Genomic DNA, 27,630 nt, shown 5'->3' on the forward strand with positions numbered 1-27,630 from the left:
ATATGGTTTTTGATAAAAATTGCGAATGTGATTGTATAGTTTGTTCAGTGACGTATATAGGGGGGGGGGGGGGGGTTAACTCACCCACCGACCTGTGTGCAGATGCCGGAAAGTGGAAGTCGTGACTGTATAATATATGATAATATGAGCCAATTATTCAGGAAATCTTTCGTTTTACACGTTTGGTAAATAGTTCAAATGACTTAAAATCAATCATATTGATATTATTCTACATTTCTACGTAGAAACTTTTTTTAATATCCTTTTATTTTGTCTTTCATCTCGCAGATTTTTTTACAATTCAATTTATTCAATGTCAAAATTATAGTTTTCTTCGATAATATGTGGGGTCAAAATATTATCACACATATAACTTAATTCAGATTTCTCTTTATTTCGCTAAATTTCGCTTAATCCGAACAAATCTATCTGCCAGATTTGTACAGAATAACTATTGCAGCGCGTAATAAACTATGATCGATATTATTATTTCCTATATAGGTATTATAAATTATTATAACGTTTATGTAGAAGTCAAAATAAAATGATGGTATGATAACAGCCATAGTAATAAAAGTAGGTACATTGCTTTGTATTATATTCATATATATTATAATTTATAAAGTAAATAATATGTGACAGCATACGAGCTGTAATGTATCCGTTTACTACTACATAATACGTCGAAAGCTCGAAAACAAAACGTATAAATATTATACAGAGCGTTGAAAAAAAAAGGTTTTTGATAAGCTGACAAAGTGATGCATATATAATATTGTCCTTACATTATATCTAATATATAAAATTCTCGTGTCACAGTGTTAGTGGACGCACTCTTCCGTATAACAGCTTGACCGATTCTTATGAAATTTTGTGTGTATATTCAGTAGGTCTGAGAATAGGTCGTAAAGTATTTTTCACCCTCCTGCCACCCATCTGGGGAGGTGCTCAAACGTGGATTTTGAGATTCACGGTGGAAATTTTTGTTTATGATAATGGTTGCTATTGACTATTGAGTATTGGTTATAGGAGAAATAAATAAATATTAATAATTAATTACTATAGGTATTTATTATTTAGTTTCCATTGGTTAATAGGGCGGATCAGATGCAAGCATATAATGTATCAATTCAAATTTTCGCACATTGTACCGGAGAGTTTCAGTTGCACCCAAAAAGAGTTGAACAATCACAATTTTTCTTTACGAGCAACGAAGTGATCGGGATCAGCTAAACAGTATTATATAATATATATTAGTATTATATTATTAATGACAAAATATGCCAAAAATGTTTACAAAATTAAATTTTAAATATAGCTATTCCTATAATATTATGAAACATATAGGTACATACTTTATAGATCTCTCACATCGTTCCTCAAACTTTCTAAACAAGTATGAAAAATCTAGAAGTCAAGAAATATTATAGGGTTTGGCTCTATAGTATAATGATTAAGTATAAGATAATAGGTCTGGGGTTGTAATGAGTAGTGACCAGAAGGGGGGGGGAGCAATAAAATAATTTCGGCCCGGGGGCGCATATAATATTCTAAATGCACCACTGGATTAATGACTAATAATTTAATATATTTCGTAGTATAACTATCTGCAATAAGGATGACGTACAATAATATATTGTACGAATATCAAAATAGTATGCAACAATTTATACATGTTTATTGTTTATGAATTATAATATGATATAATACAATACATTATACTGTAGAAAAATCTATAAACCAATAAGCATAAGCGACAAAGACGAATATAGCCCGAAATACGTCAAAGACTGCGGTAATAATATACCTTCTATATAATAATTATTAATATATTAATATATTATATGCATTATGCATACAATTATTATTTATTATTGTCACGTCAATTGAGAATTACCACGTAGGTAGGTATAAATTAATTTTATTTTTAACATGACCCCGCTTAGAATAATAATTATTAATTTATTCAAATTCTGTTTTTATGACTTCTTTAGGGAACTTTAGAACAGAACTTATAGATTATTATACAAATACTTAAGTAGTGTAATCACCTAATAATTAAATTAAAATAGTATACTTATTAGCTTTATATAGGAAGTGCTTGATAATGTGTGAAGTGTTTTCGATATACCTAAGTTGAGCGTTGAATATAATATGTACCTAACCGAAGTGTCTTCGTAAAAATATAAGTAATCTAAATTCCAAAGTAGTACAATGTAATAACAATGTAGTTAACAAAAAAATAGTGGTTATAGGCACGTAAACCGAATTCAAAATAACATGGTATAAATATATATAATATGCACCTACTGCGCGTATCATAAGGTATTTATTATACTAATTATTACTATATTATGTAGTACAATATTGTATTATTATAATAAATTATAATATATCACTGTCTCACTTGATGTATATCCTGCAGTAAACTCGAATTATTTATAAGACAATACAATCTAAATACCAGTTTTAATATTAATAATTTAATTTTTACAAGACACAATTTTTATAATAATTGAAATACAATGATTGAATAAAAAAAAATACCTATACTCCTATTGAACCGATGTAAACAGTACAAATTGTTCTTCTTTTACTGGCTTAAAATCTAAAATGTGTTGCTTGTGCCTTTTGAATTTTAACAACACACATATACCTAATAAATATATAATATTATTACATGGTAAGCCTGCGGTATATAACACCTTTATTATACATCCATAATAATGTAATATGTATAATGTCACAATAATGACCAAAGACTATAATAGGTTATTAGGGTAATAAGTATACCTTTTTAATTATTATTATTTAATATTTTAATTTCGATTATTCAATAACAATCTGTTATAACATAATATAATAATAATTTAAAGGCGTGAGTGATGATAGGATTTATTCATTTAATATACATTAAGGAAACTTGATGGCGTCGGGGGGGGGGGGGGGGGGGAAGGAGGAGAACCATCCTGCAGTGACGGCACTTATCGAGTTCGAAGACGACCCAAACTGATTTTTCGTCGTTTGTTTTGCCGCCGCGTTTGGTACACGCTGTTCATACAGCGCTAACGCACGACCATAATTAAAGTTCAGACGCGCCGAGGCAGTAGTACGCGTTCGGTTGTCGGCTACCGCGAAAGTTCAACACTGCGCTGTTCCCGCGCGCCGCACACACATGCAGGTAAAATCACAAAACGTTTTTCATTTTCAGCAGTAAAATCACTCGTAAACTCATTAATATATATTATATGTCCAGGTGTCCTAAATAGTATATTATACGATTTGGATTACGATTTCATAGGTACCTACCTATGTAATATATAATAGATACTTAGTACTTATAGCCTATATAGACGGTACTCGCGGGAAAAATTCACGCTTTTTCATATTTTATAATTTATAATATTATATTTTACACTGAAATAGTGAAATTACATTTAAATAATAGTCATATTGTCTTATTCTCCCGAGACATCATAATATCATACACATGTATACGTTTGTGTAAGTATTAAGTATATAAGATATAACAGTATAATAATTAATAACCGTATAGCCCGTAATATATTAGGCTATATAGTATTGACTTGTAAGTTGTAGGTATATTTTAATGGGCAGGTGCCAGGTACCAAAATTTAGTGTACTTTTAAAGTTTTAACAATATACACCTATATACGAGTATATTATATTAGTATATATAGTATATTAATATAATATTATAGGATATTATATTTATTATCCAAACTCCAAAGTAATAAACGCTCGAGCTGTACGCGTTCATCGGAAACCTTTACCCAATCTAATATAATAAACTTACGTCATCGTAATATATAAAATAATAATTATTAAATGCACACACACCATAACAGTCGTAGGTAACTAACCGAATAATAATATAACTTGTTAAGAGGATGTTAGCGCACTATTTGTTTTCTCTCTCTGGCCCACGAGCAACATAGACAAAACGCATATACTATACACAGAATCAATTTTATTTTTTATTTTTAAGTAATCTTAGGGTAAACTCGCACATTACAAAAACGATAGAGAATAATATTTTGAGGATATGACATATCGATTTGTCTAAATATTGTCTCAAAACAATTTAAACATCAATTCTATTTACAACATTTTTTGTTTATTTTGAAAATCGAATACCTACAAAGTCAAATAACAATAAAATATAAAACTGATATGTCATATTCTCAAATTATTATCCTCTATAATTTTTGTAATAGTTAATTTTACTCGAAGATCACTCAAAAATCATAAAAACGATTTTAGGTGAAAGCATTTTATCTATGTTGCGCGTGGTTCTGAGAGAGTAAACAAATATTGTGTTGGCAAACTCTTAAGATAAAAAATATCAAAAAATATTTTCTAAAACTATTATATGAGTAGATGCTTATTTTTTAATTTAAAATACTTACAAATTACAATTTTTTGTTTTATTTTATGACAACGAGCAAATTTAATACTAGAATAATACATATACAAATATACAACTAACATGACTAGGGGATGATTAACGATGTATGTAAATTGTAAATATACTATAATACTATAATATATACTTAGTGTTTGGATGTTAAATTTATTTGTTAAAGGTCAGATCATCGCACGTGTAGAACGCTATAATTAGATATAATTATTGAGAATAGGAATTTAATTGGCGTCTTGCTGATATAATAAATATACGCTCAGTATATTTTAATGTAATATATTATGCGTATACCACGACTGTACCCATAATATAATCAATATTATATATTTAGGTATCTACTTTTAATAAACCACATACGTGTTCCTACTTCCTATATATACTGCAGTATACCCCTATAGGTATATATTATAATTTGTATTATATATTTATGAAACAAATAGCTACCCTTTATTTGCTATAATATAATATTATTAATTTTAATACAATTTAACGATAATAATATACTATACCTAGTATATGCGTGTGTTATGTGTGTATATAATGTTTCCGTTGTTAAGTCAATCAAACGTAATATACTTTAAAATCATAATATATCAAGGTATATTTTTTCTATACAATTATTTTCAAACCCGTTACACAGTTTGGGTTAGTTAATATTATTATTGTAATTGTGTTTAAATGCGTGATGGTATTTTATATTTTTATGTAGATATAAAAACACAAAACAACTACATCCTACAACATTACAATAATACGCATTAACACACAGTAAAATGCAAGCATATAATATATTGTGTGCCTAATATAATAATAATAATAACTTTATACTTAATAATTGTATGCATAACTATTAACTATATATACATTATTATAATCCATAATTATTATTAATTACTACTCACTAGTTACCTATAGGTTACCTATGGGTTTTGAGTGCATTTTACTACAAACCTATATATTATGTATTATATGTATGCATAGAACATAGATACGTACCTATATGATATATTATATAATATTTATTATGTACCTGCTCGAAACGGATAACAACGGTGCGATTTTATTTATATTTATTTACAATACAAAATATATACAATAATATAATATACACTATACAGGAAAAAGCTTTTTAAATCTGTGCCGACCGCGTTCGATGATAATAATACTATAGAAAAATATAAAATATTTACCCAAATGGAAATATCTAAATACAGTGTTTTGTATACATTAAATAATAGTGTTAAAAGGTATATATTATTTTTCAATCAAGATAAAAAAAAATAAAACATAAACATCCATTAAGGAAAAGCTATGTATTAATTAACTAGCTGCAGCAATATTATACTGCCTTTGTGGGTCATGCACAGCAGTCTGGCCCAGTAATATTGATCTCGTTTCAGCATTGCCTCTCACTGGTACCTAATCTATTATACGAGTCTTTTTCTCTTCTATATATACATATTTGTTTATCGTATGAGCGGCGAATGATAAATTTACAAACTATAAATATTTGTTTTAAAATCAGTTTTAGTCATTGGAAAAGTTTCGGTGTGACTTATTAATACGAGTATTTAATTATTACTATGAAAGTCCATTATACATGGTAATTCACCAAGCACGCTCACCCCCACTTTTTCACTTTAATATAATGGATTTATTTATATTCTGATTTTTGGAAATAAACATCGAAAATCGAATTTTCAAATATTGTTATAATTTCTATGCCACTTAAGGAGTGTCCCGTCTCCTGGTTGATATACAATTATTATCAAAACCTGCACAATTGTTAGCTGTTCATTTTAAGGCAGATTGCGTTTTATTAAAACAGTGACTTAAATGAAAAATTGCGTGAGTAGTTTTAACATTTTTAAACTTTATATTGGTATTAAAATTAAGAATACTGAATAATAGCCTATATGATAAGTTTGTATTCGTGGGGCTGTGAGGGGCTATGATTATTTAAAAATTATAGTAATATATTATATAGGTACGAGGTACTTATATATTATAATAGAATTTTATAATATTTTTAAAAATGTTCCAAGTGACCAAGTGTATAATAAGTACATTACTAGACCAAATATTACGTACATTTTAAATTGTATGTAGGTATAGTACATAAAGAGTAGTGACTCAGAAACTACTCATTTCAATTTGTATCTAAACCAATAAACATTTTGAAAAAAAAAAATCATAAATTATTTGATTCACCAATCACTCTGTATAAGCGCCCGCGCTTAAACGAGTGTATGTTACTTACACTCATGGGTAGGTACTCACTATATATAATTAAGATTAATTACTTACCTTTCTTTTTCTCGGGAAAAGCTTTATTTAGGTAATGCATTATTTTATTCTATACTATTGCTACCTTTTAACCCAATACCTATATACCTATATATATATAAGCTACCCTCGACTCTCGAGTATAAATTATTAAGGTGCAGTTGTAACACATGTTTTACTTAAATGATTATTAAATCTTACCAGTCTCCACCACATAAAAATGTTATACAATAAACATTTATATTCCTCAGGAATAACATGATATTATTATATACACATAACTATAATTTTGTAAACTTGGTAAATTAGTTTTTTTTTCGGTTGTTCGTGAGAGTTTCCTTATTTGCTTTGTAGGCCACAGATAATATGTTTGTTTAATCAATAAAAACGAAAAAATAAAAATAAATCGAGAGAACTACATTTCAATTTGCCACACAATATGCATTTGATTATCGAATTACTCTATTACACGCTATCGGTGGCGCGTGTGTATGAAAAATACACCATGCTTTATCGAATAATAATATTTGTACAACATACCAAAGTATATTATAATATTTAGGTAGGTATAATACAGTATCGTTGATTGTATCGTATTCATATTATCGAAAATCCTATGGTACACACTGAAATGTGTACGAATAAACTGTTTGCACTGCTGCAGTATCTATATAATATTATGTACATCAATCATTATGCTATGATACATTTGCGTGCTTAAAAAAAAAAAATGTTTATCCATTCCACTCTGAAATGGTATTGAGTTAAACACACAAACATGACCTATTTTTTTTTCAACATGACCATATTTAAGTTTTTTTGTATACAAAATTTTATCTCGCGTTCTCGCTTTTCCCGTGAATATCTCGACCAGAAGTCGAAATACCAATCTAAATACCCCATAATTTGGTCTTCAAATATGTACATAACACACTTCACATGGGGCCTCGGCGAAGGTACTGTTTGATTACAAATACCCAATATTCTACAAGCGCTGAATCTGTTCTTAGAAATCTTACCCTGCATTAAAACATTTAATAAACTGTTCGCCGTCACTTTTAGCAGGGACTAACAGTTTTCATTAAAATGCTATTATTATTTTCCGCGAGTATAACAGTAATAATATAATATAAACCACTAACAAAATATAATATATATTATAATTATTATATAATAAACATGAACGTGTGTGTGTGTGCTCAAATAGTGCGCGTAATGATATAACAAATAACAATAATAATTTAAAATGTTTTAAAATATGAAACTATCCGAATGCGTGCAGAATTATATAACGTGTGTATATTTTAATTTATACGCATTCGCACTATACAGGTACCTTCTGGGGGTAACGACGTATATTATAATTTATAAAACAATACGATAATATGTGCAGCGGCCAGTGATAGAAGAATAGTTTTTTATATTATTATAATATGTACATAGTGTCGTGTGAAATTGTGTGCGTATATAATATTATTATGATATTCATAATACGGTCCCCAAAGTATTGTTGTCCCGGGCGCATTAAAAAAAATATTATTATATGAAATAGCTTGCGGGACTGCGGGAAGAACGACCGGCTGCTGTTGCCTTGAACGCCGTTCCTCGAAAAACCCACCCCCTTCTGCAGCATAGATTTTATAGGTCACGCGGTATCTGCGTGTATCAACCGTCGACAACCGCAGCACAATATTTCGACAATCGTTATAATATCATTCTAATATCGTATTTACATAGGTACCTATAAATATTACTATATATAATAAGGTTACATTGTGCATTTGTAATACTTGATAGATCATTATAATTATTATACAGGTACTTATATAGTTGAAATGTTTGTACCTACGCAGAATACAAATCTCGTGCGACCGTTAATATTATGATTTCCTTAATTATTCAAACTATATTGCACTTGTAAAGTTGTAACAATTATAATGTATATGGATAATACGCATTGAAACGTAAATTATAATCAATTATGTGCGGATATAACAAACCGGCAGATTTGAGAACAACGAAATTCGTAATAATAATATGATGATGAATGATATGAGTGGATTTATTGACCGAATCGAATAAAAGCAATTTTAGTAACAGCTTGACGAAATATTTTTATAGGTTTTAACGGTACGTCGCGTCGTCGGTACCTACCTATATAATATTATACTCGGCCATGCCGCAACAATATAATGCTATCATTTTATTATTTTAAACGAAAAACTTTCAAGTTTGTTTACTATGTATAATATTATGGGTTCCTTATTGGATAATAAAATCGCAGGCGTAGCAAAGTTTTTATATTTAATACATTTTAGTATAGGTATTATTATTGACAACTATTTATGTACATAATATTATCGCGGTTTACGAATGGAAACATTAAAATATGAAATGCAAACATGCTATTAATCTAATATTTCGACCAATGTCTAAATCAATAAAACAAAAATTAACGTCATATATTAATTATATACAAGTATACAACAAATACACCATGTTATATATTATGTAGGCAAATGCAATTATTTAAATTATTACTTTTTCGTAACACCTAGCAATCAGCACGGTTAATAGATAAAACTTTTTTTTTTTATATTATAAATTACTTTGTCATAGGTACTGTAAATGACGTATTGTTTTAGTAAAACAATTTGTTATTCAACTCAATTCGTCAATCGTGATTATATAGAAAATATTTTGCCTTATATTGTATTATTATTAATTTATCCAATTCTGAATATGATTGAGTTTACCTACAATATTAATTATATATAGGTACAAAGTAAATTGTTCTATTATAGTGTCTTAAGTTGTATCGAAAATTATCTATTATTGGATGAACATCAATAACAGTACCTATGTCAGTCACACAGGCACAGGTTTAATTTGTTACAGCGGTGGACACTCATATTACATTATCAGGTTTCTTTTGTATATATTATTTTTAAGTGGTACTTATTTAATAGGTTAGTACTATACCTACACCTAAAAAAATCTATTGTAAATTATATTGTGTATAACTATGTGAGTAATGGTTCATTTAATGCACAATAGTTTAACTAAATAAGTATACAATACGTTTTTTTTATGCTTAATTTTTTAAAATGTGACTTATATATTATATTTAATGTTATAAATTAAAACAAAACATTTTTGGAACATTTTGATTTATTTATTAAGATTTGAGAATATTGAATTTATTATAAATTCAATATTCGCATTTAAAGATTAGCGAAGTATAGTGTGACTGCTGTCTATTGAGGAAAGGACAATAAATGATAATTCTCCCCTTCTCTAAACTTGAAATGCTTTTATGATTATAATTGTTTTTTTTTTACAATTACATTATTACAACTATAATATATAACAATTATTCAGGTATACAATCCCGAATACATATAAATCATAAATTAAAGATTATTTGTCAATACTTACATAGTATTAGTTACCTACATATTATATATTACTTATTTACTTACACACTTACTACTTATTATCTATTAGTTATTACACTGACTACAACTAAATACCTACTATAGTACCTACACTTTCAATTTTCAAATAGTTTTTAGTTGTCTTAACTTATTTTGTAAATGGTTTTGTAGTTCGCTTCACCAGTTAGAATTTAAAATAACTTATTGTTTAAGATAATAACATATTTTAATATTATTTACTAATAAGTAAATATCTATATAATATTTAATAAAGAACATTAATCCAAATAATCCACATTCTACGATATTATAATATGTTTAGGTAGATACAAGGTACCTACTAAAGAATTTCACCGTTAAATTGACGATAACTTGTGAATATAATTTAATATTTATAAAAGCATATTATAATTAAATATAATCATATATATATCTAATTCGTATACTATTGCGTGTGTATACCTACTTAAATGTTTTACACTGTAGCAATGTAGATATATATTTTTATGTCCCTACCATCATACTAACGTAAAATATCAAAATTTCCAATATTATACTAAAGACTATATAATATATAGGTATTGAAAGCTACCTTCCCACCTAACAACGTCAACTTTTCACCTTGCGAAGGGCTTCTTATAATATGTATGTACAGTAGCCTGTCTAGCCACGTGTATAAGTGAATATATATTAATAACATTTCACAATCAATGCTATGTGTATATATTATATAAGTAGTTACCTACATAAAATATTTATTCAATTCATAAAAGTTATTCTTCAGAAATAATATTATACAAATATGCGAATAATAAGATAAATAAGATTTAGATTATCATTTTCTTGTATTGTAATAATATTATTATATATTATTAAAATAAAATTATACCTATTTATGACATTTCTATAGGTACATAATATGGATCATCTCATGAATTATATTTAAGTATATTAATATTTAATATACAATTATGATATAAGTGTAATAAAATTCGTTGAATATTCTCTAAGACTGATCCTAGTTAATGATGATGTAATTCAATATATACGAGCTTTAAAAATGTATATGATATATGTGATATAGAATATTATGGATATTAAGATATAAGTATAGCTCATTTTGCGAATTTAACTAAATTAGAAAGTTTAGCAATTATAATTGAATAATGCTTAAAACAATTACAATTAGTGACGTTAATGTAATCTATTATTACTTATTAGGTAGGTACATAAATATATAATATGTATATTGTATATTTGTATATAGCTTTGAATTTAATATGTTTAATTAATCAGTCATATCATTATGCATACATATTTTGGATATAATTATAAATTAAACAGTATATAGTCACTCGATAATTCGAAAAACTCTATAAATCGAACTAAACGCTGAGTCCCCCGAGAAAACCTCTATACTTAGTAGACAATATATTATGTATTCCGGTACCCTCGATAATTAGAATTGTCTGTCGGTAGGACACATCACTCGCTACAATTCAAATTTTTTTTCACGAGTCTCTATAATTCGAATTTCTTTGAACGTGACTATATGTAAATTCATATGTATGTACATATTATAAAGATTATGTACAATCTATTTGACGTACTCGTAATGAAATTAATAACGACGGTGGTTAAATATTATCGTAGTTTATAAATGTTATTATCGTACATTACCTACCTAATCTAAACATTAATATGTATGTATAATAAATAAATGTCAAAATAAATGTAATATATAGGTACATACAATTCCCCCCCCCTCTCTTTAATTCGAATTAATTTGTTTTCCCTCGATTATTCGAACACTCAGTAAATCGAAAACCTCTATAAATCGAATTTCGAATTATCGAGTGACCATTGTATAATCAATTAGCAGGTATTTCTAGTTTACCTATCAAATCAAATATAAGAATATTAATGTTTTTTGATCACACGCGTAGTGAAAGAAAACAATTAAAAAACATAATATTTTAAAAGTGTTATTTGTTTAATTGTGAAACTGATTTAACTGATATTTGATTTATATTTTATTTATGCGATACAAGTATAGGCGTGCGCATGGGGTGGGCCAGGTGGACCGTGGCCTTCCCTGCGAGCTGTAACATACTTATTATATGGACCATATACATATTTGTATTGCCTTATTCTGTGGTATAAGCATTCTGATTTTTGATTTTTTTACGCCTATGGGTAGAACAAAATACATATGTTAGCATTTTAAGTTTAAGTACCCTAAAGGTAAGATTGATATAGTGGTAGATTGTGTAAAAACACTTGATACATAATATACCTATGCATAGTGTATACACAATGCACGCTTAGGTATTACAGTACCTAGAGCATATAACTATCCAGCCTGATATTGAGTTACAGTTGTGCAAAATATTGTTAAAATTTAAAAACTGAGATCAGTAAAAGCGTAAAAGTTTAAAGTTGACTTCATTCGGCCGCGCCAAACATACACACCAACGTCGAAATGTATCAAGGTTCAACTTTAGTGCCCTCCCATAAATAAAACTCTGTAAAAACTATCTATATTAAATATTATACCTAATCGTTTACTTTTACAGTTTTACCACTATACATTCTTTAAACTTTAAAGTATCAGTGCACAATTGTAACATCTTATAATATTATTATTTGTAACAAAACAATAATATTTTATGAATAATTAAATGATACAATATATTCAAATTATTAATTTAAGCATATTTATCTTAAGTTTTTTTTCATTATGTTCTTGTTATTAATATATTTCCATTTACGTTACAATTTACAGGAAAGTTTGAATTACTACCCACATGTACTATCAATTACGACGGGGTAGTAAACAGAAAAAGAGTCCTATAAGAATATCATTTAAAAGATATTCGAAGATATGGAGACTGATTAGTGCAAGTTTTATGAAAACAATAAATTTCGCTATCAGCTTTCCGATAGTTGTTTTATTATTCCTTATCATACCAATCACTCTTGTGTTCAAATGGATCGTGTCTTTGGCTCATCGAATTGCTTGTCTAGGAGGTACGTATATATATATAGATATATGATATAGATTTAAAACACTCAAATACTTTTAATATTTTGTCTAGAAAGTGGTAATACATAAACATTTGGTGAAAATGTCAAGCACTTACGGTTAGGTTTTGTTTTTCTACAAAAAAAAAAAAAACAAAATCTATATTGTCAAAAATTTGTTTATTTTTGATTTTCTATCAGAAACCACCCTCTAATTTTAAAACCGAAACATTTCTACTCTTCCAAACGGTAATGACGGACAACACATTGTAAAATCAATACATTCATTGCTCCGCTCAGATTATACAATTAATCAGATTTAACAATTAAATAATATTATACCTTTATCGAACATCATATGCCTATTGAATTTAATTTTGAATTTAGCTCAATTTTTAAATATTATCTGTAATAACTTTATATTAATTATTATTAGGTATGGTAAAGTTAACGCTGTAGGATTGAACTTGAAAATATCTAATTTCTTATTATACCAGTTTTAGGAAACGTAATGACAAACGACGAGATTCGTTGGTTGGGTTGTTCTTGGCGTCATTCTACTGTGTTCGCAATTTTCATTCTTGACAATGAAATGGAATTGCAATTTTTACAACAGCTCGTCGTTAACAAAGTACTACCGCAATGTCCACGATTAACTGAAAAACCGGTGGTGTTGACAAATTTATTTGGGAATTCGCATTGTTGGATGTCTGATCATAATTCATTCGATATTAACCAACATGTGTTCAAATCGCGTGAAACCACAATGGAGAAACACGAGCTGCAGGTAATACATTGTAAACCTATCAATAGGTACATCATGTACCTGCGAATATACTTAACGACTGTCACCTATGTAGGTAATTTGTCTTTTGCGCTGCAGGACAAAAGTATCTGTAGTTTTCTCATTATGTTATTTATAGTTTACCCATGGACCATGATTGGTTTTATTTTTCGAATGCCATTTAAAAAAAAAAACATAGGTACTTAATGATGAAAATCCCCAAAGCTATACCTAACCGTACTGGTTGGGTACAGCTGTCAAAAATAATAATTACCTAATAATAATACAAATACCTATATAAAATTTGAATAATTATTATTATTTATTATATTATTACAATATTGATAAATAGGTACATATTATATTATATGACATTGCTATATAAATATTTATTTATTTATTTATAAACGGATAGGTATACCTTTTGGTAATAAAAATTAAAAGTACAGTAAGTTGAATCTCAATTTGACAAATATTATACTGAAATTAAATTATATTATATTATAAATGAGTTAATATTTTAAAAATCAATCGTATTCCTGTTTATAAATCCTAACATCTTAAATGATTTTTTAACTAAAGTACCTATTAATAAATAATATGTAACATACTTCAATTATCAATTTTATAATAAAAGTCATAATGAATAACATTATCAAGACGAAAAAAAGTAATAACACCACAATTATTTATATTTAGCGGGAGGTAATTTCGATGACTATATAAGAAACAAATTTGTTTAGATTTTCTTGTAAAATTAATAAGTATCATTTAATAGTCAATCATATATTATATAGACCACCCTAAAAATTATTTCTATATAAGCCACTGGAATGAATTGACTTCTTATAAAATTTAAAGTTAAGATAATTATCTAGGCAATAGCATAGGCTTTATATTATATTTTAATTTCAAAGCGAGTTATGATTTATGAGTATATTTTATGATGTACAATTATATATAAATATTTGCTTTGGGGATTTATTGTCCTTTGGATTTTTTTCCCGATTACCTAATGAATACCTAGAACAAAATTTTATATTTCCAGAGTAACGATGTTTCTTTTTATATTAAAAAAAAAGATCTACATGTACATTGTACATACATAATTTATTAATAGTTGTTATATTAAATTTATAGAGGTATATTGGGAAATTAGTTTCTGGTGGTTTATCAATAGACAAACCACCTTGGGAATTGCATTTGTTGTCTCAATGCGACGAAGCGATGCCAGGAAAACGCGATGCAGTGGTTGTATTTCTCGCTCACCGGTGTCTAGCAGATTGGATATCTTTGGCTAAATTATTGTGCACTTGTTTGTCAGATACGAAACCATACTACCATACTTCAGAAGTAAAAACTTAATGTACCTATTAACTTTAGTAATTCGATGACGGAGATTAAAATATAGACAATTCCATTTCAGAATCCAACAAAAATGCGATATTGGACAAGCGTAGCGAGAACTGTGATGACTGGACCTGCAGAAATTTTATGGAAAATGATTACCCCAATCAATGATGACAATATAGTGACTCCGGATCCCCTATCTTTAAACTATAATATAAGTTGGTCTTGTTTTCAAGGTGCTCTATCCAAAGTTAACCGAATTAATCAAGTGACTAAAACTCCTAACAGTTATGTAGTTTTGTCTGCAATTGCTGGATCGTTGCACGTTATGATGAAAGTCATTGGACTGCAGCAACTGGACAACATGAATGTATTGAAATATTTTACAATAGACATACCTAACTATTGTTATTTAAAGTTAATTTATTTTTTCCTTTATAGATTGTTTACCCTGTGCAAACTGGGAACACCGACCACTCGGCACCAGTTCTCATTCGTTTACCAATAGGCATTGAAGGTGCCATCCCAAGATTGTGGTTTACCAAGAAAGCAATGCAAAACATGTATCGTTCGGATCAAGCTTTATTGCCAGCAATAGTTTCTTTATTAATGCCACTCCACTCTTCGGGAACCAGAACACTTTTATCTGGGCTCACTGACAATTTGGTAAAAACATAATACTTAACTATAAAGATGCTATAAATGTTCTATTGTGCTAAAAACTAATTTAATGTGAAAATTAAAAACCAATACATTATTTTTTAAGGCTTGTCTACAGTTTAGTTGGGTATCTGGCCCAAGGTCAAGAATTATAATCAAAGGGTCTCCGCTAAAAACAGTTTACTCTGTATTGCCGTCTCAACAAACTATTGGTGTTTCAGTCTCGGTGTTTACATACACCGATGATATATTCATTAGTGTCAGTGCAGATAGTGCGATTGGTGAAGGGTTTGGTGAAACTTTATTGTTCAACATAAAACGTCAAATTGACCAGATGTACGAGCTGTTAAGGTACAGAAGAATACCAAAGGATTTAAAGAACAGTTTTTTAATATCGAATAATTTTAAAGATTTATCGTCTATAGATATTGAAGGGGTAAAATAATAATAATAATATACCTTATTGTTACTAAGGATAGTTAAAATATATATGTATGTATTAGCTTATAGGGAAAATGAAAGATATTCAGTTACAACTACAAATGGCTAAAGAACTAGGTGTGTATAACGACGACGGAATAAGACATGTAAATCAACTTAGAGGCGAGTACTCGGTTTTACTTCGAGAACTACGCAAAAGGAAACACAAAAATAAAAGAAATATTGTACAGAAAATGTTGGGATGTTCAAATCCTTTTAATTCCAAGGTATTATTTATATCATCTTATTAAATTATTAATGAAAATAAATACTTAGGCGTTAGGCACATATGTATAACTTATGAATATAAATTATAATATGTATAAGTACCTACTGACAATTAGAAGTACTATACCGTACGGCTATACCTATCTATAATAATATTTATGTGCTTTTAGAAAAATATATTTGGCTAACAATAATTTTTTCGTTCTTATTTTAATTCAGTTAAGCTGTGAAAAAGAACAAACTAAGACGGTCCAAGCTTCAAGAAAATTACAAGAAGCAACTAATATATTTGTCGCACAAACTGCTCAAGATTACCGTCCTAAAATACATATTTGTAGGAGTACTGTTTATGCTAAAGACAATTTTTTAGGATTACCTAAATTACCTAGGGAACAACTGCTCACTCAGATCTAAATGGTGTTTCAGTTTTTGAATTATCCGGTGTATATGATTGTATATCTTTTAATCTGTGCTTCCTTAGCTCAGATATTTTTTCTCAAATTGAAATGCTAATTCTTAAAAAGACTTGACTACTTATTAATTTATTTTTGACGTTTTTACCGTTGTGCTGTACAACATATTTTTCGTATTTCTACGAATGATTCAAATTATTTAATAGTGTACCACGCTGTAACGTCCACTAATAGTGATGTGTAGTTTTTAAGGGATTCCAATAAAATTGTATAATTTTTTGTTCTTATTAATTTTGTAAGTGTGCGCCTTAAATTTAGATTCCTCTTCAGTAGGTCTAAAATGTCAATGGTCGCATTAACTATATGCTATATAATTAGTACATGAAATACAATTATGTATATTATGTTTTTAAATTTTTAAATTTTATGACTTCCACTATATACTAAGTAGGGTAATAAGACCAATCAAATGCAAATGCTCAGATCTTGAATTATTGTTATTTAACACCAATAGTTAAATTTTATTTAAAAACTTTTATCTAATTTTATTTTCAAATACAATCTAGAGTAAATGATCTATTGTATAAGGGTACTTTAATAATATATACTTATGTTTTGCTTTAGGGAATTTTTCTATTTGAATTAGGTCTCTTATATACCTATATTAGGTATTATAATATGATATATTGATAAAAAAAAAATTTAATATTTTAAAATTTAAAATTTAGAAATAAATTATTTTGGTATCTAATGTTTCCTACTACATTAACTTAATTAACTGCTCATTGTTGAGGAGTCCTCGAGATAATCATTCACTAGGTGCGTATTAGGTATATATCTGTATTATAGGTAGGTACTTATGTAAAATTAAATCTTGTAATTAATTACCTAGTTAACATTATTATTTATTTTATATAAATTAAGTCTGCACGCACAATGCACACGTAGTGCATAGTTTATACACAACATATTAAGTGTAAAAACCAACTAGTCAAAGTCGAAAAATTGGGGATCAATATTTATAAAATATTAAATGTAGTATAAATAATAAATGTACCTTATAGTATTAATGTACCTCTGTAATGACATGTTATGTAATTTTAGTAATCTATAAGTGCTTATTATTAACTGCGTTAAGAAAAATATAGGAAAATATGTGATATTATGTTAAATATAATATAATATAATATAAATTATAAGCCATATGGTCCCTCCATGGACAAACAATGCAATAGGTATAATAATGTTGTTTTTTTTATAATTTTAATTACAATTTAAAACTGTTGAATATTTAAATAATTTTAAATTACCTTTACATCTTTGTTAAAAATATAAATTTATTGACTATATTATACTATTGAACAAAATTATTACATGTATATTTTCTGTTATGTAAAATATTATATTACCTACCTAATCGAACTTCTTGGTACCTAAATGTCCAGAAATGTATGATAAAATATTTTTTATAATGTAACTGTATTTGTATATTAAAACTATGAAATTGTGGTGGTGAATTACCGCCTAATCTCAATCAAGTACAAATTTATTGCTTGTGAGAGGGACGTACAAATGGCGGCCACATAATAATTACCACTCCATATTATCAGCCCATTACCTAACGTCACCCTGTGGGAGACACCACGAGGAAGTTGACTGAGTCGTCTCCCAAAAATATGTTTCTATTGTTTTTATTACTTATGTTTTTTTACCGATGAATGGGCTAGAGCCATTTCACACGTACCCGGCGACCGTTTAAACGGCACCGGTTACCCGGTCGTTGGTGTGATGGTAAATGATGTGATAGTCGTAACTTTAAATTTAAATTATTGGTTTAGAAAAAACTTAAAGGCCTAACAAAAAAACTGCCATATTTCTTTTAGTTTGCGGTTCTTCGTCTATTCTTTTTCACAAAATGTTTTCGTTTTGAATCCTTTACTTCTGCATATTATATGCAGTGTTCGGATTAGATAAGTATTTTTTTTATCTAGATAAAAAAAAGATACAATTATTTTTTAAATAGTTATAAATGTTGGTATATTTTAGTTGGGCACTATAAGAACATAATAATAATAATAATGATATAAATAAAAATAATTACATTATTTATAAACCGTAAACTTTGTTTGAGAATCTGTATAAATATTTAAAAAAATTAGTACAATTTCGTGATTTTTATCAATAAAAATGTATCTAGATGAATTTATTTAGATTAGTAAAAAAAATATCTAAGATGAACGTTTAGATACCTTGTAACTATTTATCTAGATAAGATAAAAGATGAACAAATAAATATCTAGATATTCATCTAGATAAGACCGAACACTGATTATATGTAAGTCTCAAATTGAACTCAACTCCGAGTAACACATCAACGAAGTCATGGATGTTATGATAGCTTATGTATAGAACGACATAATATTAAGTTTTGAGTGAAAACTTTCACAACTGCTAGTGGTACCTATACGGTTGCAGCAAGTTTAAACTGTAGGTAGGTACCCATATACTAGACCAGTATAGGGGGGTAACATGGAGTCCGGTGAATTATTACTTAGGTCGCAACTCGAGTTACAGCTAAAAGATTATAGGGCTGGAATTCACCGGTGCCCGACGTCGTAAACAACACGTCACCACTCACCCACAGCCATATCTCAGACTTAAAATTACTAATACCTAGGTATATCATACTATATTATATAAGTTCAAACTATTTTGAGACAATTATTCAACGACTAGTATTGGTTAATAAAATGAATTATTAAAGCAAAATTAAGATTAATCACGTTCTTGTCAATAATTCATTTTCACAGATTGCAAATGTATTACAAAAATTCTTCAATAATCAATTTCTTTCTAAATATTCAGTGTTGTTTTATAATTTACTATAGTATTGTAGACTGTAGGTATATTCACCTTTCATTTTTTTAATTATTCGCAGTAGCCAGTAAGTACTCAAACGCAAGTGAAACACCTATGAAAATTGGCTAATTTATTTTATCCAGATTTTGAAGTAATATACCTTAATGATGCGTAGGTAATTACCAAAAATACCGTACAACTGGTAATACCGTAGAAACCGGTAGTAAACAAATACCAGATACCGGTATCAACATTTGAAATACCACCGCAGCGGGTTAACACCTAACATTGGACGTTCCCTTCATTTACGTGACCAAGTATTATAGTTTTTCTTTTGTCAGCAAATTTGCTCATTGTTATTAAGTATAAATGCATAATACAGATTGTAAATATTTTACAGTTAGAAAAAATAAATAATTAATACAAAAAAAAAATGACTTACTGTAAATTTAATTAAAAAATATAGGCCAGAATTAATATTAAAACATATTTAATTTTTTTCTTATAAAAAGGCAAAATCATATTTATTGTTTGTTATAGATATTGCATGACATAAAATATAAATCATGATACAATAATCGTGCTTATTTTTAGGTAGGTATGCGTATAACTTATCAGTGTTTGTTATTTATCAATTTATGATGCTTAAACTTTAAATGAAATATTATTGTTTTTTTTTTTCTTTTCAATATCTCATAAATATCTACATAATTATACGCGTCTTGTCGGTAAAAAATGTAAATGTGTATATTCATGTCATTAATGTTATAACGATTATAATTTCCATATTATTATACAATTTTTAATTTTTATAATATGAAGCTCATACCTTAGAAGTATGGCCTTTTTATCTGTCCTTCAATAGTTCAATGTTTCAAGTTTCAACATTCTTATTTGATAACATAAATTATTAATGAGCACGAACAATGTAAAATGTAAAATAATAATTCGTATAATTTCAATAAAACTTAAAAATAGTTGTAATCGTATATAGATATTATAATTAGGATTTAGGCCTTAATTTGAAATTAAAAATTATCATTAAAAGTTAGAACTATTAATTACAATCAATTACAATCAATTACTCCTAGTAAAATATCTTCTGGTTCTACAATTTCATTCACTAATTCAATCGATTGTTGTAATAAAATTAAATATGATTCATTCAAATCAATTTCATTATGATATAAAACCATACAAACATTATCAATATCCACACGATCGCCTTTTTTTACAAGTAAGCGAATACCGACCGCTGGATCAATCGCTTGATTAGAAAATTGTCTTCCGGCACCCAATTTGTTACAGACTTTAGCAATATTCATACCATGTATGCCATTCACGTAACCTATAATGATACATTATATAGAGTACCTAGGCCTTATAATATTAAGCTAGAACATTTGTTTGGCCTACTAGTTTCAAAATTGTTTTTTGAATAGATAGATACACTTATCGTGACATCGTACCTAGTACCTACCTATACAAATACATTCCAAAATTTAAAACACTTCAACGTATCTACCTGAAGTAAGAGCCTTAATTTCGATCTCGTATTTGGCCATTGGTAAAACGGAAGTTGTACTGCCATAACATAACTCATCTGCTATCCGCTCGTCGACTCTCAATTCAATTAACATTTGTTTGAACTTTTTTAAAGCTGTTCCGTTATTTAACGACTCAGCCATCCGCTTACAACCTTCATTCACCGAATTTACTTTATGAGTCATTTCTAATAGATGTCCGCCTATTAAATTTAGCGTAATAATAACAATTTTAATATAATCCATTAGTAATTAGCATTGTACAAATAAAAAATATATATAAATACCGATTAGTTCAACGAGAGCTTGTAAGTCACTCGGCCCTTTTCCCCTTAAACAATTTATGGATTCTAATATTTCCAAAGAATTACCAACATAATTACCAATTGGTGCTGACATTCTAGTCATCAACACTCTACATTCAATGCCCATCAGTTTAGCCACTAAAATCTAGAACATTACATAAACATCGTTAAATTACGTAGATGTACGACGCATATTATATAATTGAGATATTTTATATTTTGTGCTTAGCAATGTCAACAATTATTTTCCTATAATATTAGTATAGCCACATAGGTTTAGTACCTTCCTATACAAGTAGAGGAGATAAAGGTGAATTTAATAATATGATAATAATATTTATTTACCTTCCAAATAATGATATTATAATAGGTAGGTATTATATCTTTCTAATAATTTCTAGAAACGAGATCGGGAGCGAAGATTTTCTCTATGTATCGTCCCTGTCCGTCACACGTCCGGTTCCTATATATATATATATATAATATATTATGTATTTATATATTTTCAAATAGAGATCGATATAATATATAAATATAAAATTATGCGATGAGGAATCTGAAAACAGAAACCTGATTCTTCTGAAGTCTGCTGAATCGTTTATTTTTGTAATCCCGTACAACGAATAAAAATATACAATTTCAATGCCTTTTCATAAAATTAGCAAAGCGAAACATTTAAACAATCACGTCAACAAAGAATAATGCGTAGCCGCCCTGTGCGTATATAGGTAGTAGGTAGAAGGTACTAACTACTAATAACTACTTTTATAAATAAACGATGAGTCTATAATTTGTATAGATAAAGATAATGTATAATATATTTGATTAATGTGTGGGTAATTATTTTTTAAATTATTAGAATAACTTACAAATTGCTTTCCAAAGGATTTAGCTTCGTCGATTGAATGGAAAAAACTTGCTGATCCGACTTTTAAATCGAGTATTAAATATTTAATACCGGCGGCTGCTTTTTTAGATATTATAGACGCTAATAAAATGAAAAATAACGTGTCTTATTCGAATATGTTTTTATAATAAATAGGTACTTAATTACGATTATTTACCTATAATTAATCCAGCATTGTCGACCGTGGCAGTGACATCTCGAGCTTTGTATAGAACTGAATCGGCCGGCGATAAATCGTCTGACCCAACAATAAAACATCCGAATTTATTACCCATGTCTAACAGTTGTTGATCGTCGAAACCAAACGAGGAAAATCCTAAAACGATGTAGTTATTATAGTGTTATTGTGATGTGATATAAATTGTTAGTTGTTATTATTTAACTATATAGTAAACGTCTTCGTTTAAACAGTGATAACATTCGTTATTGAATTTATATTGTGCTTAACTACTAACCAGGAATACTCTCGAGTTTGTCTAACGTGCCACCCGTAAACTCGAGTCCTCTACCCGACACCATAGGTATAATAAAATCTTCTTGGGTGGCACTCAGCGCAGGTACTAGTGGAATTGAAACTTTATCCCCAACGCCTCCGGTGCTGTGTTTGTCCACGACAATTGCAGACGATCTAAATTTGAGTATTTTGCCCGAATTCGCCATAGCCGTGGTCATGTTATAGACCTCGGCATTGGTCAAGTCGTTTAAATACAAGGCCATTAACATCGCTCCTGCATGAATATATACCAAAGTACCTAATTAATATTTTACAAGAAGGTTTAAAAGAACGCCTCGCCACCTAGACATGTTACATTATTACTACCTATGAGGCTGTAACTAAGTATAACTACTACCAATAATTGAGCAGGGGGAATAAAAGGACGGTCTGTTGGTCTCTTGAATATATTACTTATATGCATATATTTGGTATGTTATATATTTATTCAGTCTGTATGGTTTTTTATTATTATTCAAAATGTACATTTTTTGTTCATAACTATACCTATATGATAAACAAAAATAACTACCACCACAAAATTCTCATGCAACATAACTTTTAACACCAAAGTACCAAATTAGAAAAAAAAAGTCACTAGCGTGACACACAATTTTATGGGCCAACATTTTGGTAATATTATCTGCAGTATGCAAAGATTTGAAGTGAAGATTTTATTGGAGCATAGGCATTTAGCTTTAATTATTTAAAATTTTTGAACACATATATGAGTTTAAATTGTATTATAATATTTTCTTTTAAGTTACCTACCTGTGTGGTGTATGAGGATTGGAAGTGGTAATTTATAATGTTTTATGGGGATTTTGATGTACCTACCTATTTAGCGCATCACAACCGCCCCTATTTTTTAGTGAAAAACCTAATGCTAAGTGTGCAACCCAAAATTGGAAATGTGTACTAGTATAAGTAAACATAAAAATGAGGTAGGTATAGAAAATTCACTTGCCTTACAACAGCAATTGTGTGAAATGTGTTTTCCTGAGCAAGTCTAAGCAAGAAGGATAACGAGAAGTCAAGTCTTGGGTCATCAAATTTTCTATAGGTATACTAATAAGTTCCTGTTAAATAACACCTACCTGTTTTGCATTTCTAAGATTGCGAATAATACTCACCAAATATATATTATATTATACATAAAAGTGTAGGTAATTAAGTTGTAATTCAAAAACAAAAAAACTTTAAGAAATGATAACGATAAAAAGTATTAAAAAATAATTTTTGTTCGTAACTTTTTTTTAAAATTCGTTAATAGTCTTTGAAATAACGGGTGTTTTTCGTTAAAATAATCACCCAATTTGCCTACCTAATATTGTAACCACTCTTACCGATTTGACATTGATCTATACATCCATCCACTGTACATTTTACGAAAAATCTGATCTCGTCGTCGGTCAATTCGTTTTTTTGGCATTTTTTTTTTATTATCGATATAATACTCATCTCGCAATTATAATATGAATATCAGTCGATCGATAATAACGTTCATCTGTAGTATCCCGCACGATGTATATAGGTACTAATAAGTGCTAACTATTAAAACAATATTACCTTTTAATAGCATTAGGTAGGTCGTAGGTAGATAGTACTTTGACTATAGTGGCATTGATTTTAAATCAATGGTAGAAGGTACCTACGCGCTTGTACCGAACTCCGTCACTATTGGTTCGAGTCGATAATTTTTTATTCGACTTAATGATAATAATATTATGTGTAGGCATAGGCACGAAGATGTTTTGCATGGCACTACCTAGCTACGACCTTACCGCGGTTGTAAATTATATTACAACATAAATTGTTATTACTGCAGTGGTGTTTTATCTATACCGATGCATACCTACCTATAACAGGTTTCTATTAACAGGCTATTTTATTTATTTATAATCGATGAGAGATAACTAATATTCATAGGGCTACGCGTTTGTTTTTAATTTTACAATAGGTACTAAATGTTATCTACATAAATGTTAGGTAGGTGCGTTTTGCTCTCCCAAATATAATTAACTGTGGTTTATTATTCTGTTCTATTTAAATTGAAGGAGCAAAGTTTGGTTTTTAAAATTTTTTTATATGATTAAACATTAAACACTAGAGTACATTACATATGTCATATATTTGTGGTTGTTATATAACCAATATATAGGTAAGATTAATTATTAATCTAAATGTGAACACTATAATAATGTACTGAGTACCGACTACTTACCTACCGGTGTACTATAATTTGGTATAGCGTGTGAAGTTAATATATATAATATTATATAGATACCTAATATGTATAATATTATTTAATTAGGTGTTTCGCAAATAATTCAGTTTTTTAAAGCAAAAATGCTTGTATTTTAGTAATAAGAATTTAGAGTAATAAATAACGAAAAATCGAATATTTTTCTTTTATTTAAATGGTTACCATTGTATGCGGATTATAATATTATTACTATTGTAATATTATTATTAGTAGAAATACCAATGTTATATAACATTTTTTTACAAATCAAAATATTATTCTAAATACACAATTAAAATTGATATCGCAGAATAGATTAAATATAAAACGATAAACATTAACATTTTAAACAACTGATTCTTAATAAACATACATTACTACATACTAAATCCATCTATAGACAAATTAGTTATTCCACATATTTTTTAAGATTAAAATAATATCTTTTGCATAAACATTTATATCAAACAGATCACTATGCATTTTAAATTCCCAAATATTTTTTCTGATATTTTCCAAAGCGAGTTTGTTCAACCCCAATTGTATTGCAATTTCAATATAATTTTCTTCATTTTGAGCAATAGTATCAGCGATTCCTAAAGTAGTCAATTGTGAGGCCGTTACACGAGATTCATATGTATCTCCTGGTAGTGTAATTACTGGAACTCCTGCCCATATTGCATCCAAGCAAGCTATGTGCCCATTGCATAAATGTGTATCTAAATATATATCGGCCAACTGGATTCGATTCAAATGTTGATATTTAGGAATAAAGTCAGCAAAAATGATGCGCGATGTATCAAAGTTTAAATGATCAGCAAATGTTCTTAAGTTATTTTCAGCAATATCACTCAAATGTAGAAGCCATAATACAGAGTTAGGAACATTGTTTAAAATATTTAGCCACATGCGAAAAGTAAATGGGTCTATTTTATACAGTTTACTGAAATTACAAAAAACAACCACGTTCTCTGGTAAGTTGAACGTTGATCTATAGTAAGATTTCACAGATTCTTCGAGTTCTACTTCAATATATGTGGTTTCAACTGATACTAAATCATTGACATCATTTCCATTAAGATAAACGCCTTGATGCATAATATTATTTGTATTATCTACTTTGCGTTGTCGTAGATTAGGAAACTTCTGTTTGTGGTCGCCAACAAAAATAGTTTGATTTGTATAAACCCATTTTTCAGTATATAAATGTTGAAGTTCAGGAGGAGAACATATTTTATCTGTAATCAAGTAATCCATGAATGTTGTAACACTGGTACTAGGACAACCAAGCCATGAAACTTGAATTGGAGCTGGTCTTAAAGCAAATATCTCAGTTTGAGCACCCTTGATATAACCACTCATGTCAACCAATATATGGATTCCATCGTTATTTATAACTTTAGCAGCATCGATAAATTTCAGTTGTGATAAATCTTTATGGCCTTCAAAGAGATTCAACCTGTAATTTAAAAAAGGTGGGTAAGTGGATGTCGCTCTGCTGTACAGTAGGTTACAAGTGGGTCATTGTATAATGGATAGTATTAAATTTGAATTCAATGATATAATATCACTGTATAAGAAAAACGATTCTGAGCGGATACAGTTAGTCAGTCTGGGTATTAGACATACCTATTATAGGTATACTTATCTATAGTATTAAAAAAAAAATTATCTATAATAGGTATCAATAATAAGTTCCAAATTAATCATATCACAATATCCATTAGGTAACGCGTTATACATCAACAATAAACCGTGGTACTATCATAGATATATAGAAGTATACTTTAGAAGTTTCAAGTACCCACAAATAATATTATACAATCACAACAAAATAACTAAAATAGTTATTCCAGGTTTTTTAATATGTAATTTCGTCCAAATTCGAACTTAAAATGACTATAAAAATAAACTGTGCTTATGTATTTCTTAGAATTTTGGTAACAGAATTAAATATTCACGAGGAATCTTGTTTTAAATTTTCAATCTTTATATATAAAAGTTGAACATTTTATAAATTTTTAACTACAAAATATATATTCAATTTTAAATTTGATAAATTTTGTCAAAATTTCAACTTCAAATGCTTATAAAAATAATTGTGCCTATGTATTTTTAATATTTTTCAATGCTATTGTAACAATGTATCAGGAGCCTTGTATTTATTTTTT

The 27,630-nt window shown here is 28.3% G+C and overlaps 3 protein-coding genes across 6 annotated transcripts in view; 1 reads left to right on the forward strand and 2 right to left on the reverse strand.

Moving 5' to 3' along the window:
- The first annotated feature begins 3,027 nt into the window (after nt 1–3,027).
- Nucleotides 3,028–17,503, forward strand: LOC100164985. The gene is made up of 9 exons (XM_001952068.5): nt 3,028–3,181; nt 12,953–13,197; nt 13,689–13,978; nt 15,116–15,328; nt 15,402–15,695; nt 15,767–15,991; nt 16,092–16,421; nt 16,489–16,692; nt 16,913–17,503. Exons 2-9 carry the CDS (start codon nt 12,975–12,977, stop codon nt 17,105–17,107), a joined length of 1,974 nt encoding a protein of 657 aa, XP_001952103.1. The 5' UTR covers nt 3,028–3,181; nt 12,953–12,974; the 3' UTR covers nt 17,108–17,503.
- A 3,212-nt stretch (nt 17,504–20,715) lies between these two features.
- On the reverse strand, nt 20,716–25,000 carry LOC100162902 (thymidine phosphorylase). 2 transcript variants are annotated; one of them, XM_001952083.5, is made up of 7 exons: nt 24,561–25,000; nt 23,177–23,449; nt 22,879–23,037; nt 22,684–22,802; nt 21,797–21,959; nt 21,491–21,712; nt 20,716–21,313 (listed from the first exon to the last, which is right to left on the reverse strand). In XM_001952083.5, the coding sequence occupies exons 1-7, from the start codon at nt 24,673–24,675 to the stop codon at nt 21,033–21,035; spliced, it is 1,332 nt and encodes a 443-aa protein (XP_001952118.2). In that variant the 5' UTR covers nt 24,676–25,000; the 3' UTR covers nt 20,716–21,032. The 2 variants fall into 2 exon arrangements, with proteins under 2 accessions (XP_001952118.2, XP_029346602.1); XM_029490742.1 differs by lacking the exon at nt 24,561–25,000 and adding an exon at nt 24,182–24,369.
- A 611-nt stretch (nt 25,001–25,611) lies between these two features.
- LOC100160880 (UDP-N-acetylglucosamine--peptide N-acetylglucosaminyltransferase 110 kDa subunit) overlaps nt 25,612–27,630 on the reverse strand; it is a 13,001-nt gene continuing 10,982 nt past the window's right edge. For all 3 annotated transcript variants that reach the window (XM_001952094.5, XM_003241070.4, XM_003241069.4), the window contains exon 8: nt 25,612–26,918. In XM_001952094.5, the coding sequence (XP_001952129.2) occupies nt 25,865–26,918 (1,054 nt within the window). In that variant the 3' untranslated portion in view covers nt 25,612–25,864. The remainder of the gene's footprint in view (nt 26,919–27,630) is intronic.

This window comes from Acyrthosiphon pisum, chromosome A2 (assembly GCF_005508785.2).
Source record: "Acyrthosiphon pisum isolate AL4f chromosome A2, pea_aphid_22Mar2018_4r6ur, whole genome shotgun sequence".
NCBI classification, from domain to species: Eukaryota; Metazoa; Arthropoda; class Insecta; order Hemiptera; family Aphididae; genus Acyrthosiphon; species Acyrthosiphon pisum.